General features: G+C 41.8%; 1 protein-coding gene across 3 annotated transcripts in view; it reads right to left on the bottom strand.

Annotated features, from left to right (window-relative positions):
* The window catches only part of TDRD12 (tudor domain containing 12), a 103,874-nt gene that overhangs the window by 70,478 nt on the left and 11,338 nt on the right, over positions 1–22,058 (bottom strand). For all 3 annotated transcript variants that reach the window (XM_072117227.1, XM_072117226.1, XM_072117228.1), the window contains exons 4-12: positions 18,720–18,856; positions 18,464–18,583; positions 18,329–18,384; positions 10,669–10,754; positions 10,344–10,578; positions 7,151–7,181; positions 6,814–7,037; positions 6,690–6,720; positions 122–360 (exon numbers count right to left, since the gene is read on the bottom strand). In XM_072117227.1, the coding sequence (XP_071973328.1) occupies positions 122–360; positions 6,690–6,720; positions 6,814–7,037; positions 7,151–7,181; positions 10,344–10,578; positions 10,669–10,754; positions 18,329–18,384; positions 18,464–18,583; positions 18,720–18,856 (1,159 nt within the window). The remainder of the gene's footprint in view (positions 1–121; positions 361–6,689; positions 6,721–6,813; positions 7,038–7,150; positions 7,182–10,343; positions 10,579–10,668; positions 10,755–18,328; positions 18,385–18,463; positions 18,584–18,719; positions 18,857–22,058) is intronic.

Here is a 22,058-nt window from a genome sequence, read left to right as displayed (position 1 = left end):
ACTCCTATTGTTTCATATGACTGTTTGTATTCTGTAATGTAATATTATATTTGTTTATGCCCCCTATGATTTGTAAAAAAAAAACAGAAATTTGATGCTAAATAAAGAACATTATTATTACCTGTATGCAGTCCTTGTGCTGGATCCGTTTTGTCCAATACAGGACACAAGGAGGAATCAGGACTGGTTACATCCTTGTATTGAGGACTCTCCGACAAAGCTTGGAGCTGGTACTGCGGAGACCAGGCACGTACTTTTTCAAATACCAAAGGCTCATCATCTTCACTCACAGAATTTGATGTGTTTTCTTTTTGACATTTTATAGGCACAGCATTGTTTCCATGTTGAATTGCTGTCTCACTGCAAAATTAAGTTTATATTGAGTCTTGTGGAAGTAGCATTACATATATCTTTTTATTGCAACGGAGGGAAATAACAAGATGTAGTAATACGCCAGACAGATACACAGAAGGCTAGGACATATGCGGTGTGTACTTCTGTTGAGTGAGTAAAAGATTGTTCAAGAACATTTTTAACTCAAACTGATATCTGCACACACATATTTGTGTTTACAGCAGGGTGCAGATATTGAGGGAAATCTACCATTCAAAACTTACAAATATACACTAAACATACATACCAGTATCTTCACAGCGATCCGGGTTAATCTTGACACAGCAGCTGAGGCACTCTCGACTCATAACTATGCACGCCTACTGCGTGACGTCACCCAGCTTCAGCAGAGCAGAGAAGGTAATGTGCCAGAAGCGTGCAGAATTATTTCCCTAGAGCACCTGTGTGATGCATACAGAAAGCCCTAGGCTAATTACCATATATTTTATAAGTCTTTTTTTTTTTTTTTTTTAATTTACTCACCGTGTCAAGATTAACAAAGATACCTGCAGGAATCGCTGTGAAGAACCCGGCAGGTACATATGTTTAGTGTATACTTGTACATTTTAAATGGTAGATTTCCTTTAAAGAGTGCTATTTGGCTTTTCAAGAGCAGGAAACCAACTGTAACTATGGTATATCAAATGTGCCACCTTCCAACATTAACTCCCTCATAACCAACCCTCTCAGCACTCTGCTGGCCATTTACGCACTAAAGGGTGGCTACTGCTGGCCATTTATTCACTAAAGGGAGGCTATGCTTGCCATTTATTCATTAGCCCCTTTACAACCTGGCGCTTTGTGGTTTTTGCAATTCCATTTTTCACTCCCCACCTTCAAAAATCTTTAACTTTTTGTTTTTCCCTTGTAAAGAGTTGTGAGAGAGCTTGTTTTCTGCGTAACACATTGCACTACATAGTGACGGTATTTAATATTCCAAGCCATGTACTGGGAAGAGGGAATAAAATTCCAAATGCAGTGAAATTGGTGAAAAAATCTTTGTGCGTCGTTTTCTTGTGGGCTTGGATTTTACAGCTTTCCCCAGATGACATGTCTACGATATACGTTCTTTGGAAGGCAGCCTTCTGTAATTCTGTCGGCGCACTGTGAAATGACCAGTATGGCCCTCCATAGCCGTCATGAGCGTGCACGCTCTTACCTCAGAATTTTTTCTGGCAACTATGAATGAAGACAAGTCCTCCCTAGCACCCTTAGCCTGAGGAAGAAGGAGTTACAAAAAAAAAAAAAAAAGAAGACCAGAAAGAAGGTGGTTGTGTCAGACCTTCCAGTCATAATATTTAATACAAACTGCCACCTAAGGCAGCGCAAAAGATACCCATATCTGGACAGGCAATGAAAGTAAAACGTCACTTTTAATAATGTCTAAATGTAAAAAGTGGCAGTAAAAGCACTACTAACTGCTCAACTTGAGGAAAAAAATGTTAAAAACACAGGTGCCTAAAGCTAACAAATTTCACAAAATTAAAATAGACAGAGATTAGCCCCCCGACATGTTTCGCCGGATAACCGGCTCCATCAGCATTATTAACCCGACCCCTGATGGAGCCGGTTATCCGGCGAAACATGTCGGGGGGCTAATCTCTGTCTATTTTAATTAGCAGGAGCGCCTAGGCTACCTTCAGTTTATTTAAGCTTACTCCTGAGACTAAGTGGGGTAGTTCAGCTGGTCTGGGGTCCAGTTAGTGCCTGAGATTCTATATCCACCTAGGATCAGTTAGTGAGATTGGTGCAGGGACACTGCAATCTCTGTGAGCATATAGGTACCTAAGCTGAGTGTTATAGCTTGGTTTGGTATGTAATGAGATCATGCTTGATCCCATACCACTGAACCTAATGCATTGGGTTTAAAAGATAATAACCCTTTACATTATAGATACGTGCTGTACAGCTAGCACTCTGATCTAGGGTATACACTCACAGTAGTGAGGCACACCTAGGAGGTACCCTAGATAGTCCTACCCCAATCTCTATCAATTATTGGACTTTGTCTATACCACTATTTTTTTTCCTACAGTTTGATCTCAGGTCTATTTTGTGAAATTTGTTAGCTTTAGGCACCTGTGTTTTTAACATTTGTTCCTCAAGTTGAACAGTTAGTAGTGCTTTTACTGCCACTTTTTACATTTAGACATTATTAAAAGTGACGTTTTACTTTCATTGCATGTCCGGATATGGGCATCTTTTGCACTGCCTTAGGTGGCAGTTTAATATTAAATATTATCCCAATATCCCTGCCGTGACAGCAGGTCCAATTTTTTTGTTTTTGAGACCTTCCAGTCAGACCCTGGGGACAGGGCGACTTGGTGCTATGTCACCTCTGGTCGGAAAGACAGAGGTGCAAATACACCCTCTATGTTTAACACCATTAATAAAACTGCAGCTCCAAGTAGTTCAGCTCATTCAAGCAACATAACGAACTACAATTTCCATGAGGTGTTCAATTCACCATACATGTCTCCAGGAGAACTCACAGAAGAGGTAGATTGGCAGTCAGAGATGGTCACTAGGTCCGCTGCGAGAGGGGAAAACGCAGTGAGATACAAATTACCAGAGTGGGGCTAGCAGGAAAATCCCTTCCTTATAAACTATTTAACCATAGTTGGGCCATAGAAGAATCCCCAGAAGTCCGAGATTTTGCTAGTGTAGCATTCAGAACCACGCTAGTTAAGGAAGATGACCCGATGCTGCATAACCATATTGGTATCCCTGACATACAAGTGCTCATTACACCAGATATTGATCCATTGCTGGAACCTCACATACACCAGAAAGTCTGGACGCCATTTTAAGCACTATACAATTCAGAATTTTGGACACTGTTGGTCCTTTACTATTAATGCTGTTCAAGGCAGAGGAGGGCAGCTTAGAGACCACCAGCAATACCAAGAGATTAATGGCGTCAAAAAATTGCTCTGCAGAAGGCCATAAGCAGAGCAGTTGTTATTGTGGGGCAGTCATTAAATTTTGTCTATAACATTAAGAGAGCCAAGTGGCTCACAGCTCCAGGGATGTTAGATTTAGCCCCGAAGGCACACGAGTTTCCAAACAGCTAATCTTTTTGGCAAAGAATTCATACAATAGATTACAGCAAGATACAGGGCTAGGGAATCATTTGCAGATGTGAAAAAACCAGCCCAGACTTTTAAACGGCCCTTTCATGCAGTAGGTCGGTCATACAAGTCCCAGGGACAAACCTATGATTATAACCCAGGACTGCCTTGAAGAGAGTTTACGGAAGGAAGAGAAATCTCTACAATTAGAGGTGCTTTCTACAGACCAGGAACCTCACGGAGAGGTCAGACAGGTAAATTTGAATACCGTCCATTCCAGGGTATTATTAAGGGCCTGGGAGGAGTTAAATGTGGACCACTGGTTGAGGCATGATACACTTAAAACCATAGGCTCTGCTCTTAACATTATGTTCAATCCACATTTATTGGTAAAAATGAAAAACAGTTACAAACAGAATTTTCAAGGCATGAAGGGTGGTCTCGAAGGACCCCAGCATCAAGATACATTCAATATCATATAGCGGCATGACGGCAGACTGTGAGATCACATTGAGGCGAGGATCATAATGTAACAACCGCAAGGTCCGCCCACCTTTTTCATTGATAGAACAAGACAAAAATCCAAAAGAGAGCAGACAGCACAAGACATAGACGAGTAGGACAAAGCTTGGTGGGGCTGGGTGGGGCGGGTCAAGGATGGCTTTCGAGTCATTCTTTGGCCATATGTACTGATCGTACCGCCTATTATTTTCAATGCAAGGGTCCTGAACGGTTTCGATTTCAAGTAAAGATCTTATTATTCTAAGCAAAAAGATCCTGAAAGGCAGGGGTTAGCGGATATTCCTCCCAGGGGGTCCACACTGTGGCTGTTTTACTCGGGTCTGTCTTCGGCCACCAGCTCCTCCATATGTAACGGAGCGCCTGTATCCACTCCACAGCCGTGGGTGGATGAGGGCTCTTCCAGTGTTGAGGGATCACTTTCCTCGCTGCCGTGAGAAAATGGCGAAGGAGGCCTTTTTTGATGGAGGAGATGGGGCCCGGCAACACTGAAAGGAGGGCAACCTGTGGGCTGAATTGTATAGTCTTACCAGACACCCTGCTATAGGTGTCAAATACCATCCGCCAGAAGACCTGTATTGCCGAGCAGATCCACCAAATGTGAAGAATGGATCCCACCTACGCAACGCACCTCCAGCAAAGCTACGAAACTACATGGTAGATCCTATGGAGCGTGAGGGGGCACCTGTACCATCGTGATAAGATCTTATAATTCTTCTCCTGGGCGCTGCAGGGCAAGGGGAGACTATGGGAGAATAAGAAGGCTTTGTCCCATTCTGCTTCCATGAGTGTGATTGATAAGTCCGTCTCCCATGCTGACACAAACCTTGGGTTCCCCCGGGAGGACTCAGCGAGCAATATAGCGTATAGAGCTCTTAACATTATAATCCCAACTCTGACTGAAAACAAGTTATATTTGAGATTATTGAGAGATGCTTTTGCATCCAGAACAATTGTTCAAATAGAGATCTTACTCAAATATTTGAGAATTTTAGACCCAGAAGGTCTCTCAATCAGAGTGGCGGGTATCAATGTGGATTGTCTAATGGAGTTAGCATTAGTAGGTAGAGCTATGGAACACTGATTCACATTGATGAACTATGGTTGTCACAGAGACCTGCCAGTTTTCATGTGATCCACAAAGGAAGGATGAAAACTTCCCACATTAACCAGAGTTTGGTAGAGATTGATTTAGTTGAGGACTCTCTAGAACCAGAATTGTGCTTGGTCCTGGTAATGAGGAGATACCTAGAGCACCCCAAGAGAAGACTTTACAGAGCTGTTCATCACCTCTAGGGCTTCAAAAAGGAGGGCATCTCCAAATACAATTAGAGGTTGGATCCTGGAAGCAATGTGCAGGGGGGGTATAGATACTACCATTTTCAGAGCACATTCAGTTAGAGGCGATGCTGCCACTAAGGCAACGGCAAAGAAAGTACGGTTGGAAACGATACTAACAGAAGCTAAATGGTTATTTGTTAAACATTACTGGAGACCTTCAGTGTGGGAGACTTGATTTTATGAGTCACTACCAGGTGTGTGCTAATCTACCCATTAGCTGGTGCTGGGTGGCTGCCTCCCAAAGAACAAAGCTCAGTTTGCAGGAATATTTTATCTAGGGAATAGGCCAGGATACAAGCAAGCAAACTGTAGACTGTCTTTCAAAAAAAAAAAAAATTCACCAAAAGATCAAAAGGGGTTTACACAAAACCTTCAGGACAGTGGGTATATAGTCCTGTTAGGTTCAGGAAAAAATATAAGGTCTAGAAACAAGCTTTCTGGGGAAACAATTCAGAGGTAGAAGCAAGCATGCACGCGCGCTCATGACGAACCAAATGACCGCTGAGGCTATGGAGCACCATAGTGGTCTTTTCGCCGCTGGTACCCATTACCGGTTTCTGGGTGGCTGATCTATTCCCTAGAACTAATGCAGTTTGCAGATCATAGATTCCTGCAAACTAAGCTTCCCTGGGCTGGTACGATCATGGGGATACCAGATTTAGAAAGGCATTACAATGTTTTCATACATTTACAAAAATTAAAACCTCCTGTACAAAGAAAAAAATCTTTATATTATTATCTTCTAGCGCAAATAACTTTTTCATTTTTTGGTTTACCGAGCTGTGGGTGTTGTCATTATTTGTGACTTTTGATGCCGTTTTCAAATTACACCATTATACAATTTTAAGGACTGTACAGCCTTTTGATCACTTTTTATAGAATTTTTTCTATTTTTCAAAAAGGCAAAAAAGTGGCATTTTGGGCTTTGAGCGCTATTTTCTTTTAGGGGTTAAACGTTAGGAAAAATATTATATTTTGATGATACGGTGACACATATCATGTTTATGATTTTTAACGTTTGTTTATATTTACATCAGTTCCAGGGAAAAGGGGGCGATTTGAATTATTTTTTTTTTTAATTTAATTTTTATTTTTAAGACCCCCTAGGGTACTTTAACCCTAGGTTGTCCGATTGATCATACTATATAGTGCCATACTACAGTATGGAAGTATATGGGAGTTTTACAAATCATCGATTACAATGGGATCGCTGTAATAGCAACCGATCATCCAACACCCCTTAAGCCCCCCTTCCCCGCTGGTGACTTCACAAGGGGGCGGCGAGATCTGGTCCCATATGGTCTCACCTTATTATAACATGCTTGGTTACAAAAAGACAAGAAAAACCACAACAACAATACATACCTCTTATCAGAAATATAATTTTCGGAGGGTTCTATAAAGTACAAAATAAAATATTTAATGTCATTATGTGTTAAAAGTAACATCATAAACAATAAATAAATAAAAAATAAAAGGATTGCCATACCAGTATGCAAGATGTGCCCTGGAGTTGGGTTTAACCATGCAAGTGAGATGAAAGGATTGGGACTGGTAACATCCTTAACTGTGGGACACTTTGAAACTGACTCTTTGGGCTGTGGGTATATGACTGCTACATTTTCCGAAGCAGATTCAGGATGTTCTTTTCTCAGAGAAACGGATATTTCTTTATTCAGAGACTCTACCATTCTTGTTTCTTTCATAGCTTTGCTGCAAAATGAAGTCAGCAATAATATCTTATGTGAAGAATAATGAAAGACAAGTGGTTTTCAGTTAAAACAAAAAAATAAACTGCATGCTAAGAAATAGAAATAAGATCATACCTTTTCTGGATAAGAATTTTCTCAGCCAACTCTAAGCCAAAACAACAAAAATATTTATCATTAAAAGTTATTCTATGTACAGCATTTGTTGCATAGTTTAAACCTGATCACTGCAGGGGTCAAGTGTTGGGCTCCTTACTGATGAGCTAAGGGGCTGTGTTCACACATTCCATTTTGGTTGCATTTACATTACTTTTTGAAATACAGCTGAGGAAAGGTGATTTGCCTAATGATATTACTGTTAACATGTGTAGTAATAATATGTTAACGTATGCGTTTTATTACAAAATGTTAAAGTGTGCGTTAACGGTTGAGCCTATCCTTTATAGCACCATTTGCCAGCGGCGACCAACAAATATGCAGCAATATGCAGCAAAGACTTACCGGCTATGGCGGGGGCTCAGCCCGCACCCGACATGTGACGTAATACTACGTCACATGTCGGTAAGGGGTTAAGCAGGCCTCCATGGTCTGGGATTAAGAAAAATGTAAATCTTAACTGTAAAGTTATAATGATTTTACCTAAGTATAATGGGATTCCCCATTAAAAACAAACATAATTATGGCCATATTGGGCTACTTGCCCTTTTCTTTCCAAAGTTATGGCATTTTCTGTTCTGGTAATCTCTCTCACTAGACGTGAAGTGGGCGGAGACTAATATCTGTCAGTCAATGCCTTCAGGCCGAAGCCAGTTAACTTGACCACAGATCCCATGATGCCTTGTGTTCTCTCTCAAAGTAATTTAGCATCAAATACATATAGTTTCCCAGAAGTAAATCCAGTGAATACTGCATAGTGCACATACATGATGTATATGGTGACAAGCCTGGCAGCTTCCATCACATGGAGGAGCTGTGAACATGTAATTAGTGGTAAAGTAAACCAATAACCTGAAGATTATAGCCCCGTGATGGCGAACCTTTTAGAGACCGAGTGCCCAAACTACAACCAAGTCCCACTTATTTATTACAAAGTTACAAATTTAATTTGTGATTTATACTCACAGCTTTCATTCATATCAGCACCCTGAGAACACCAATTTAGCAGAAGCTAGAAGAAATGTGGATGATCATTGTACCTTTCCTCCAGGGTCCCATAAACAGGAAGAATTGTCAGGGCCGGAGCAGGAGCTACAATGATAATCCAGATCTGTCCACACCTTCTCACTCCTCCAGTAGTCCCAGGTAGCTCCGAACACAGAAAGTCCTGGGCTGTTTGGGACTGTAGGAAGATACCTGGAGTCATCTCTGGTGATGGCCTGGATGCCCACAGAAAGGGCTCTAAGTGCCACCTCTGGCACCCGTGCCATAGGTTCGCCACCACTGCTGTAGCCTGTGCTTTGTGAGGACTAAAGGTTAACAGCTTATCTGTACAAAGTGTCAAATACAATGTGGGGAAGGGGAGCAGCATGAGATGAAAGACAGATGATAACTTTTTATAGAATTTTTTATATTTTTCAAAATGGAAAAAAGGGTTATTTTCGACTTTTGGGCGCAATTTTCTGTTAAACGCAGTCAAAACCATTATTATATTTTGATAAATCGGCATTTGCGGACACTGCAATACCTAATGGGGGTCATTTACTAAGGGCCCGATTCGCGTTTTCCCGACGTGTTACCCGAATATTTCCAATTTGCGCCGATTGTACCTGAATTGCCCTGGGATTGTGGCGCACGCGATCGGATTGTGGCGCACGCGATCGGATTGTGGCGCATCGGCATGCGCGCGACGGAAATCGGGGGCGTGGCCAAACGAAAACCCGACGTAGTCGGAAAAACCGCCGCATTTAAAAACCGAAAAAGTGACGCTTGGGGAGCGCTTACCTTCACCTGGTCCGAGGTGGTGCATTCCGGCGCGATGAGATGACTTTCAGCGCAGCAGCGCCACCTGGTGGACGGCGGAGGAACTACCTTATTAAATCCCGTCCGGACCCGAATCCAGAGCAGAGAACGCGTCGCTGGATCGCGAATGGGCCGGGTAAGTAAATTTGCCCCAATGTGTTTATGATTTTTACAGTTTATATTTATATCAGTTCTAGGGAAAGGGGGGGGGGGTTTAATTTTTAGGTTTTTTTAATATCATTTGTATTTTACATTTTTTCTATTTTTCAGATCCTCTAGGGTACTTTAACCGTAGGTGGTCTGATCAATCCTACCATATACTGGCTATGGCAGTAAAAGGGTATTTTCCTCCTCATTCATTACAATGTGCTTATTACACATTGTAATCAATGGGTTAAAACAAGACAGCCTCGGGTCTTTGGGAGACCCGTGGCTGTCATGCCGACTGATCACCTTGCAGCAAAGACTTACCTGCTATAGAGAGGGCTCAGCCAATGAGCCCCCTCCATTCACCCGCACCCGACGAGTTACGTACTATTACATCACATGTCGAGAAGAGGGTAAGTTTATTATTAAAAAAAAAATTGGGGTTCTATTTTTACAGGGTTTACTGTGTGGGCCCGTTTTATTATAAAGATTGTTAGACAAGGCAATACCAAATATGTGGGGTTTTTTTGTGTATTTGTTTTTTATACTTTAAGTGTTTGTGGGGAAAAGAGATAATTTAGGGGAATACAGTCCAATACACTGCTCTACAATACTAATTCGATGTAGAGCAGCGTAAGTTGTCTGGCATGCTCAGACAGTTTACAGTTAGACCCAAAAGGGATCTGGCTGTAGGACTGCTCAGGCAGCCCCGGGGCACTTGGCAGACTTCTGGGCTGCCCAGAAGAGGATCGGATCCCATGCTAAGAGACACAGGGAATCTTATCTTTACACACAGAGGTCATGCTTGTAATATACAGCTGACACACGCTGCTACGGATACCGGCTCCATTTATGAGCCAGTCCCAGAAGCTGTGTGTAATAGAACGTCCTGGTGCGGTAAGTATCTTCCTGCAGGGGCGCACTAATAAATGGTTAAAAGTTCCTGTACTCTTGACTTCAGCAGCTGTTAAAAAGTAGCTTGTCAATATGGCTGGCCCATAAAATTCCCTATGACTAATTAACCATGCTAAAATGTTCAATACTTGGGCCAAGCAGTACCTTACCAGGCTACCATATGTTGGCTCTTGCCTCATACTGACTACATGTGGAGGGTTTTAGAATGATTGTGACATTATAGCTTTAGACTTTCTAGATCTAACCGTTGATTTTTACTTTTCAGTTCACAATAAATTGTGAAGCTTACCCATAGATTGATTTGAAGAGCTTAATTCTTCACACTGGTTTGGAGCAGCGATTTGCACTTTAAGATCCTGTTTTTCTAAGGACTGAGGAAGAGTTCCAGCAAAAGGAAAAGACGTGAGCCCATTCTGTAGAGTATGGGCTGTGGACAAAACATTGCTGTTTTCAATCTTGTTTTCGAGATTTCTATTTTCATAGCAAGCATACTTTTTGGCCACCAAATCATCATTGGCGCAAATCTTTAAATACAAAAAATTAAGAAAATGATTAACAATCTCTGAAAGGTATAATTCCATTTAGACGGACTGTAAGAGTGTCAATTGTCTTACCACAGAATCAGTAGTAGTCAGATAAAGATATACAGTCATACAGTTATTTTCTACTGAGCAAAGCTGAGCTTCAATCTTGAGGGACTCTAGAAGAAAAAAAAAACATTTTGCTGAACCCACATTAATTTTGCACTCTTCTGTCATGTTTGTCCAGACATAAGCGGAGGCTGAGATTTTTAACACCAAATTCAAGTTCTCTCTTTCTCAGAACTCTGCCTTTATTGTAACTGATGGTCCTGCACCCAGAGAAATCACTAACCAATCTCTAGAAGTCCTGGGCATAATGTCAGTAACAGGGGAGAAGGTGTTCCAAGGCAGGAAAACCTTGACTTCCATGTTAAACTCTCCGCCTCCTTGACTTTATACAACCAATTTACATCTCACTTCTTAGCTGATTTGGTGATGGCATCACACTGGGCCATGAAAAACATGATCAGGAAGGTGTAAAGCTGCTAGACAACATACTGGTAATCGTTTATTAGACCAAATTTCAGATGACAGGTTCCCTTTAAATAAGACCAGCCACCAGATTGTTACCCCTCACACCCATAATTCCTACAGGTAAAGGTTGAAAAGTTCAGCTCACATCACCCAAAATGATCGGCCACTGAAAGGCTGTACTTTAATTACAGCTGTTTTTCTGATATGCAAATGATATGGATGAGTCATTCTAAATAGTGGAGATATGTTTTCTCCAGGTTGCCAGTGAACCAGGCCTCCTTTTTATTAACAGCTTGGCGTCTCTTCAAATCTCACCCAGAGCAGACAGGAAGTCCTCCTTCTGTCCACTTCCTATACTTGCCAGAATGCTGTCCTTATCACTGTATGGTGGATTTAGCAGTGAACAATGTGGGAAACTGTAGATCTTCTCACCATTTTTCGCAAACCCTGTAATGGACGCAGCCACACACCAGTGGGCAAAGCAATCATAGACGAAGGCAGAGCGAGTTTGGGGTACTAAACTGAATCGGCTGAACTGCACTTATCAACAAAGGCACTATGGGGAAGTCAACAAGGTGCCTTTATAGTGCCTGTTCTTGAAGGCAACCTCCCTCTAAAAGACATCTACCACCAGGATGAAGGTTTATAAACCAAGCACACTGACAAACTTGTGTGTGCCCCCTCTGGCAGGATCCGCTCTTCTTTAAGCTTCCTATGTTATTGTTTTAAAGGAAAAAAAAGGCTTTAAAAATTAAGCACATAAGTCTGAGGGGCTCCATGCTCCACAGCCTATGGAGCCTGGAGCCCCTCAGGCTCATTTGCATATTTTTAAAAGCCTTTTAAACAAAATAAAACAGGGCATAAGAATCTAAAAGAAGAGCAGATCCCAGAGGGTGCACACACACACACCAGTATGTCAGTGTGCTTGGTTTACAACCCTTCATCCTGGTGGTAGGTGACCTTTAAGGAAGAATGAGGCATTGATTGGTTTGAAAACCTCCAAAAAACTCTTTAAACGCCTTGGCCACACTGACCACAGCATTTAGAAGATAATCTACCATCAAAATCATGCATAAAACAACACGGGCACTTACTCAAAGATCCCGGCACTGTGACTGTGGTAATCTTTTTATATCTGCTATCCATGGCCTCCATGAACTTTTAATGAGCCTGAAAAGCCCCTAAGTGGTGTAGCTTCATAGCCAGTAAGTGAAACCTGTTTTATCATGCTTGATTTTGACAGTCAATCTCTTTTAAGGAATAAACCCGCAATAAGAACGCTGCAGGTGTTACAGCTGACAATTGGCTGTTTATACTCCTGTGATGAAGTGAGCCACAAGCATCAGGAAGTGGTTTCAGTTAAGGGATCCACCATAGAATACATATAAATATAGTTTTTGGGTTTTCAAAAGATTTGCCTTTAACCCCTTTAAGACCCAGCCATTTTGTAGCTCAAAGAGTTACCTTTATTTCAGATTATTTTTGAGATTGTAGGGAGGGGGCAGTTATGAATATTTTTCTAATTTACTTCCTTAAAGGGAACCTACCACCACAAATCTACCTAAAAAGGTAGATTGGGTGGTAGGTGGATCAATGGGACGTGAGGATAGCCCTTTTAAGGGCTAATCCTCACGTCCCCACACTTTTTTGTTAACTTTTATTAGACATATATTCAAATTTACTTATGCGTCTACTGGGGCGTGGAGTAGCCGCATCTGAGGTTACACGGGGCGGCTACTCCACGCCCCGGTAGCCTCTTTTCCCCTCCTACTCACCCATCTTCGGCGCGTAGGTGCGCGCCCTCGTCCGGCAATCCTGCCGTCTGCGCATGCGCAGAAGAGCAGGCCCGCGCCTGTTTCGGAGCAGTGACCACGCAGGCGCGGGCCGAAGATGGGTGAGTAGGAGGGGAAAAGAGGCTACCGGGGCGTGGAGTAGCAGCCTCGTGTAACCTCAGATGCGGCTACTCCACGCCCCAGTAGCCGCATAAGTAAATTTGAACATATGTCTAATAAAAGTTAACAAAAAAGTGTGGGGACGTGAGGATTAGCCCTTAAAAGGGCTATCCTCACGTCCCAATGATCCACCTACCACCCAATCTACCTTTATAGGTAGATTTGTGGTGGTAGGTTCCCTTTAACAAACTCTCCTTAGTTTGTAGAGTAACCGGCTGTAAAGTGCCCCCTCGTTACAATGTTACTTCTTCGTTGCTAGGGCAAATCTGTCTACAGGATTGAAGACAGATCTCTCTCTTCTCTCATGTTTTCTTCACAGTGGTTAGTGTTAATCCTTTTTGCTCTCCTCCTGGCTGTAGTATGCTTTGAGCATACTTTTCATAAAACAAGCTGAAAGTGAAGGGATTAATCCTCTGTACCAGAGCTGTTTAACCAAACACAGGGAGATTAGATATGAGCTCATGCAGCCTCCATGGACACACACTGCACAAGCTGGAATACGCATCTCTATGGGAGGGAGTAGCTTGATTTTTTTTTTTTTTTTTTAAAGTAAAATTTGTTCATAAAGTGTATAAGAAAAATGTTCGCTACACGCTCCCATACACAATATAATAAATTATTTCAAATGATGATTACGCTTTAAGGCTCAGTCTCATTTTATGTATTCTGACTTGTGTCGCTTTATATGGTTATAACTGAAGTATGGCAGTATATGGTAGGATCAGACAACCTAGGGCAGTGATGGCAAACCTATGGCAGTGGTGCCAGTAGTGGCACTCAGAGCCCTTTCTGTGGGCACTCAGGACATCAGCCTAGGACAGAATTCACCAAACAGGACCAAATCCATTAAATCTTCCTGCAGTCCTAGCCAACTTATGAGATGCTGCGCTTAGCACTATTTTACAGTGACACTTCATTGACTGTTTGGAACTGTTTGAAAAGTGAGAAGGTGTTAAAAGAAGTGCATTATCTTTGGATGTCATCCTGCTGGACCCAGCATTCTTCCTAAACAGAGAGACCCTGGAGAGAAACTACAATGGATTGTCTTAATTTGCCCACCTTCTTTCAACTGTATTGGTGGCCTCAGGTGGCCGATACAGTTAACCCCTTAAGGACGGAGGGTTTTTCGGGTAATTTCTCGCTCTCCAACTTCAAAAATCCATAACTTTTTCATTTTTCCGTGTACAGACCTGTGTGAGGGCTTATTTTGTGCGTAACAAATTTTACTTTCCCGTAATGTTATTTATTTTAACATGCTGTGTACTGCGAAGCTGAAAAAAAATTCCAAATGTGGAAAAATTGAAAAAAAAAAAACGCACGTGCGTCACGTTCTTGTGGGCTCAGTTTTTACGACTTTCACTCTTCGCTCCAAATAACACGCCTACTTTATTCTTTGGTTCGGTGCGATCGCGGTGATACCAAATTTATATCGGTTTTATTGTGTTTTAATACATTTTCAAAAATTAAACGAATGTGTACAAAAAAGAAAAAAAAAATTTTGCCATCTTCTGACGCTAATAACTTTTTCATACTTTGGCGCACGGAGATGTGTGAGGGGTAATTTTTTGCAAAATGAGGCGACGTTTTCAATGCTACCATTTTGAGGTCTGTGCGACATTTTGATCATTTTTTATGTTATGTAAAAAGGTGTAAAAGTCGCATTTCGGACATTTGGGCGCCATTTCCCGCCTCGGAGGTCACCGCCGCCCGTAACCGTTTTTATATTTTGATAGATCGGGCATTTTGGGACGCGGCGATACCTAATATGTTTGTGATTTTTACTGTTTATTATGTTTTATATCCGTTCTAGGGAAAGGGGGTGATTTGAATTTTTAATATTTTATTAAATTTTTTTATTTTTTAAACTTTTTTTTTTTTTTCCCACTATTTTTTAGACCATCTAGGGTACATTAACCCTAGATGGTCAGATCGCTCCTACCATATACTGCAATACTGCATTTTTGCAGGTTATACATTACAATGAGCCACTGGCTCATTTTAACGAACCTGCATAAGCCATGTAGCCTCGTGTCAAAAGAAGACCCGAGGCTACCATGGTAACCGATCGCCGCCCCCCGATGACGTTCGGGGGCGCGGCGATCGTAAAAAAGATGGCGGCGCCCGCGCGCCCCCGTATTTTAGACGCCGCCGGCGACTTTGCTGGCGGCGTCGAGAGGGTTATTAGCGGTGGGGGTTTTCTGCAAAATGCAAAAACCCCCACCTTTGTATGAAGAGGACTCAGCCCGTGAGCCCTCTTCATACATCCCTTATACCTCTGCGCCGTAGAGCTACGGCGCAGAGCGTTAAGGGGTTAAAGATGTGGAAGAACAGGTAGCAATAAGTAACTGCTTAAAATGGCACATCAGGGTAAATAAGTGGATTTTGGTCGAAGTTTGGGCACTCGGTCTCTAAAAGGTTCGCCATCACTGACCTAGGGTAAAGTACCCTAGGGGGTCTAAAAAAAATATTTAAAAAAATAAAAATGATATATAATGATAAACAGCACACAAAGCCATTTTGAAAAATAGAAAAAAATTCTATAAAAAAGTGATCAAAAGGCCATACAGTCCTAAAAATAAAAGATTTGAAAACATCATCCAAAGTCACAAAAAATGACAACACCCTGTTGATCGCACCGACCCAAAGAATACAGAAGACATGTCATTTGGGGCATACAGTGAAAGCCATAAAATCCAAGCCCACAAGAATACGGCAAAAAAATAAAACGCAAAGAAACGAAAAAGGGCCTCGGCGTTAAGGAGTTAATGTCTGCGGCAAATTAAAAAAAGGGTCTCTGATGACAGGTTCCCTTTAAGGCATCAAGTCCATGTCTGCCAACTGGACAGGAGCAGTAGCACTGTACCAAATATTACAGCGCATAAATATCAGAGTATGGCAGGACTCGAATGTTGGACCCCAATCAAATGAATTCCCTAGTGTGTGACTTTCAGTTTGATAAATAATATGTATAGTCTTGGACAAACAGTGTAAAAATTTTGTTTTAGTATGGCAGAGATTTTTTTCACTTTTTCCCCCCAACTTTAACCCCTCCCTTCGTAACAGAATCACTGGTGTCTGAATTTCCAGGTCAATTTCTGACGTTCTATGTGCTTCTTTAAATGACGATATCTTTGGAAAAACTTTACATGCAACAATTTTTACTTTCTTTTTTCCATGACATGTGAGACTTATTTTTTCTTTATAAAATTTGATGATAATTTACTACAAATGTGAAAAAAAAGTGATTAAAGTTTTAGGAAATAGTAGTCAAAGTGAATAAACCTTTAAAAAAATATCAGAACAACACAACAACGATTAACAGTACGATTGTGCGCAGCGCCGAAGCCTCTTCTGCTCTAAAGTTCAAAAAGTGTTAAAACCGCGATACAGTGGTTAATAACACTAACGAAAGTAAGTACCGGCACCAGCTCACCCTGAGCTGGTGCTCGGTACTTACTGCTTACCCCTACCATTCTAACTGGTAGGTTTCCTTTAAGAGTCAGCACTTGTTGACCAGACTTCATAAAACTTTTCCATAGAATTGTTCAATAGAGCCGTCAAATGCTCCATCGACCTCAAATCTCTCACTCGTTCATACAGGTTGGAAAGGGATGGTGGAACCATCTTTTGCCAAAACAGGGGAATTAGGGCCTTAGTTGCGGCCGTGATATGTACGATAAGTTAGGACCTAGCCTTTCCCAATCCCTGAGGTGGAAAACTCAATAGTGGCACCATGGGATCCAGTTCTACGTCAGTATGTAGAGTTTTCTGTAGCACGTTCTGTACCTGTCTCCAAAAAAATAGCAATTCTAGGGCAATCCCAGTAGATGTGAAATAAGGAGCCCCCAGGAGAGTCACATTTTTTTTACTCTATATGTCCCCCATATAAGGAGTTATTAAAAACCCCTGGAGATCAGACCCAGAGCAGCTATGATGAACCCTGCAGACCCAGGGATCAGGCGACCGCCATGCCTATAGAGCTTCTACCTTTTGCTGTAGACTCGTGACCGTAGCAGCTGACGTCTTTTGTCATTGGGTGGACAAAATGGAGTTAGAGGGACTCTGTCAACAGGATTTACACCACTAAACTACTGTCACTTTAGGTAGAGTTTATAATGCCCTTTCTAGCACTGCCTCTTATGTTTAAACTCACCTCCAAATCCCACTGCAATTAAGCTGAGAAAGGCTCAATTGCCTATCTTGGTATGTACAGAACAAAAGAGGAGATCTCTTTTGGATCACTAAAAGAATGGTTCTAAAAGTCTTATAGAGCCAAAGATATGGGCATCTGAGGCGACAACACTCCTTCAGTTTTTAAAAGTGACTCATTGCACGCAAAATAAATGACTCTTTTCAGCTAATTTGACTTTGGAGGTGAATTTTTATAAAGGCATTATTTAACAAAACAGAGAATACTAGAAAAGGTGGGTCCTTTTAATGTAATTGGTTAAAGGGGTATTCCGGGAATATGAACGTCTGACACAAAAACCCTTGATGATATAAATAAATGAATACAACAATACTCAATGTCATTAGTCAGAAAACGGAGCTAAAATAATATGATTTTATGATTTACAAAATTTATGGCCTCTCTAAAGTAGGTGGAGTTATCACTAAGATGGCCGCCACTGGAAACTACAAGTTCCATGATCCTTTAGTTCTCAGTAACTCCTCCTACCACTTATGCTCTGCTAACAGTGATGATGTAACAGGTTTTCTTGCTCTGTTACCATAGTAATGATGTGTAACTGCCATCACCACAACACTGACCATACTGGATGCACTGCAACCAACCGACTACAGCCAAACGTAGTGGTGATCACATGACCCTGCCCAGGCAGGTATAGGACATGTGATGTGGACATGTGACCAGCGGCCATCTTCTTTTCTGTGACGGACCGCGCGGAGGAAATTAACGGACTGATTAAAGGGCCAGTAGCATTTTAATAATTCATTACAGTCTATGTCACCAGCATATTCTGCTAAGGGGAGCAAAATTTTAAATAACTAATTACACATTAGCTTATATTTTGAGTGCCCACTTGTATATGAATTATGCTGATTCCTGGAATACCCCTTTAATAGATGGTTACAGTTTCCCTTTAATTCTTTAGATCAGGCATAGTTCCCATGTTAAGAATACCAGGGTTATCAGGATTAGCTAGGGTTAAAGAGACCACATTCAAAAAAGCTGTAGATGTCATATCTTAGCAAGAGGTCTTTCTCTGAGAAAACTATGCCTTCTACCACAATAAATGTAACCTTACCATTAAGCAGCTGCCGGAAGTAATGGATTGCAGCACTATCCCAATATTTAGCTGGTCTGAACAAGAAGAAAAAAAAAATAAAATGTAACAACAGTAAAGTGTAAATGATACTCATGCACATCACCACTCACTGACCTCAATTCTGACTTGTTTTCCAAGACATTAATACACAGTGATATTGGCCTAATATGGTGCAGCTTAAATTTCTTTGCACGGAATGGGAGTTTCTGGCATTGCTCCACAGGAAACCGAATGCTGAAAATAGAGGGACACAACAGCTACTGAGTGATTGAGCAGGGTATGCAATGTGTGTTGTGTAATCTGTTTGTTACGTGTACTTAATTGTTCTGCAAGTATGGTTTCCAAGTTTTAGATAGCAATGGTCTCTCACTTGTTTTTTTTAATTGCACAGTAAATTGCAAAATCCAGGAGAAAACAGTCCACCAGCTCATCTTGGGCACTGCAGGTGGTGGATTCAAATATGGCTCGGCACCAACTCTTCATTTCTTCACAGAAAACAACACAAAACTGAATGAAAACAAAAATATCATTGGCTACTGCAAAAATTCAAACCACTTTCAGGTCTTAGCAACTACATGATTCTACTTTAATTCTAGGCGGTCTACCTTGAAAAATAAATTCCAGCATTGTAGATTCTAGCCTTTTAAAAAATGATCAGATCCCACCAAATTGTTGAACACTTGTGGTAAAAACACCAATTTAAAGTGAACCTGTCACTAAGAATGTCAAAAAGAATAAATCCCCTTTCCGATTGATTGGAATATCTGGAAAACAGCTTGTTCGGAGAAGACAAAGTGAGCGATACCACCAGTCTTGTCTCATGCCAACTGTATAGCATCCAGCAACCATTCATGTGTGGGGTTGCTTCTCAGCCAAGGGAATCGGCTCTCTCACAGTCTTGCCTAAAAACACATCCATGAATAAAGAAAAGGTACCAGAATGTCCTCCAAGAACAACTTCTCCCAACTGTCCAAGAGGAGTTTGGTGATCAACAATGCCTTTTCCAGCATGATGGAGCACCTTGCCATAAAGCAAAGGTGATAACTAAATGGCTCAGGGAACAAAACAGAGAATTTGGGTCCATGGCCTGGAAACTCCCCGGATCTTAATCCCATTGAGAACTTGTGGTCAATCATCAAGAGACGGGTGGATAAACAAAAACCAACTAATGGTAACAAAATGCAAGAATTGATTGTGCAAGAATGGACTGCTATCAGTCAGGATTTGGTTCAGAAGTTGATTGAGAGCTGCCAGGGAGAATTGCAGAGGTCCTGAAGAAGAAGGGTCAACACTGCAAATATTGACTTGCTGCATTAACTCATTCTAAGGCTATATTCACACTGCCGTTGCCCGCCCGTACCGTACCGTAGCGGGCAACGGCAGTGTACGGGGAGAGGAGGAGGAGGTGAGCGCAGCTCACCCCCGCCCCTCTCCATAGCAACCTATAGCGCACGGCCCCGTATTACGGGAAAAGATAGGACATGTCCTATCTTTTTCCCGGGTACGGAACGGTACGGTGCCGCACGTGTGCTGCACCGTACCGCTCCCGTAGGGTGCCGTGCGCTCATAGGAGTGTATGGGGGACGTATATCGGCCGTATATACGTCGGCCGTATATACGTCCCCCATACGTTCGTGTGAATGTAGCCTTACTGTCAATAAAAGCTTTTGTTACTCATAATACGATTGCACTTGTATTTCTGTATGTGATAAAAAACATCTGACAAACACACATAAAAACCAGAGGGCAACAGATCATGTGAAAATATAATATTTGTGTCATTCTCAAAACTTATGGCCATTACTGTACAAAAGATTGTGGGAGCAAAGAGACCGAATCTAACAGGCATACAAAAATACAGTCTAAGATTTTATAATAATATAGTAGCTGCATGCAGATTGATTTGTTGGTTAATACAAAGTAAATTACTGTTCTTCACTATGTCAGCTTTTAGATTTTTTGGACTGGAGAGCAGAGGCTTAGGTTAGATATAGGAAAAACAGAAATGAAGAACAGCCCTTCATATCTACAAAAAGCCCATCCAGCTTGACTTAGAGTCAACCAAACCCTATTAAATCAGCTCCAAAACCCCATGAAAAGCATTAACATAAAAGCAGCTGGCTTAAAGTAATTCATCAGACAGTGGTAGTTAGTAAATGTCCCTCTTAACAGTGACCAATGCAAACATAAGCTGAAGAGAAGAGGCCGAGGATTAGTATAGTCATAGAAAGGATGTTAGTTCAGACTTCCATTCATGCAGGCTAGCAGTCACAGCAAGGTTTGGCGCCAATTTAGGCGATATTGAGTATTCCGTTGGTTCACTAGCCGCAAACGTAAAAGCCAATATATAGATAGCCTCTCAGTTCTGCGGAGTTCAATCTTATTCTGAAGCCATATTTGAAGCCTTGTATTAACTTCATACCCATGTAGCAGATATTAGCTGATCAATTTATCAATTACTGTAGACAGCAGAGATTATATCCCTTGGTATGTCGACAGTCTTTTAAGCTGAAGATTTAAAATAGGGTGAAAAGGAGAGAGGTATCGAAGCAGTCCTTAATGAGTCAGTCTGTCCAACCTGGCGTGACTTTATACCCTTATAGATTTTTATCTGGGGCTCAAACCCCTAATCATTGTAAAGGTGACTTTCAAATTATTGAGTCTTTGTATTCCAGCTTGGAATGGAGTAAACCAGGAAAGACACACTGTCCTTTCTGAAGATTAGCTCAAGACTGCTTTATTCTCTTTGGCACTGAAACTCTTATCTGGAAAGTCATAACACACTCTGAAAGGGGCGTGCAAGTACACAAGCGGGCAATACTATTGGGTGGTTTGACCCTGGAAATGCAACACTATTGGATGTAAGCACACAAAGGAATGTAGAACCATTGGCTGTCTTCACATAAATAAAATGCCCAGATGTTCACCTGGATACCTTCCTCTAGGTGGTGCTAGCGAGCGCTAAGTCTTTGTGTGCTGAGGGGCGAACCCCACCCAAACTTTAGTTTTTATTACACAAAGTTATGTGAAATGAATACTGAGTCTTTAAAATGTCTGACAGTATGTAAGATGGCATTCAAGACCAATGTGATATCCTTAACAATACCATCTAGCCCAAATTAAGATTTCAGCTAGCGCCAGACACATATGGAAGCGTTTCCTTAAAGAGTTAACATGTCGTTAATGAGAAGCCTATAATCTCTGAGGGAGCAGTAGCTGTAACTGTATCGATATCGGTACAAGTCGATTAGGTTCCTAAGGGTTAATTATGAGAATGAGACAAGAGAGCAGGGTAGAATCTCACCCATCTTCCTCATCCCAGCACTGCAGAGATTCCACAAAGCGAGACAGAGGTAGTTCCTGGCAGGCCCCTTACTCCCGCTGGTCATACAAAGCAGGTGCTGTGCATATAGCGGAGGTTACTCTTCTTCTGCTATGCAGAGTGCTCTCTTTCCCATCTGTTCCTCATACAACTTTCTGCTGCGGTCTCCCCTCCGGATCGTCACTCATCCACCTGGTCCCAACCTCCACATGGGGGGGAGATGCGTAGATGCTTGCATCGCATGGGGCCAGCTGCACCGCTAGGCTCAGTCACTTCCGATGTCCCCACCACCTCTGCATCCGAGGAGCTCCAACATGGGCTCTTCTAGATAACTCCCAGGGCATTCACACACCGGTGAGGTCCCTGCTGCTGACACCTGAAGACGTG

Source organism: Engystomops pustulosus, chromosome 7, assembly GCF_040894005.1.
Source record: "Engystomops pustulosus chromosome 7, aEngPut4.maternal, whole genome shotgun sequence".
Classification (NCBI taxonomy): Eukaryota; Metazoa; Chordata; class Amphibia; order Anura; family Leptodactylidae; genus Engystomops; species Engystomops pustulosus.
The sequence above is the reverse complement of the archived record's forward strand: the minus strand, read 5'-3'. Positions and strand labels throughout refer to the sequence as shown.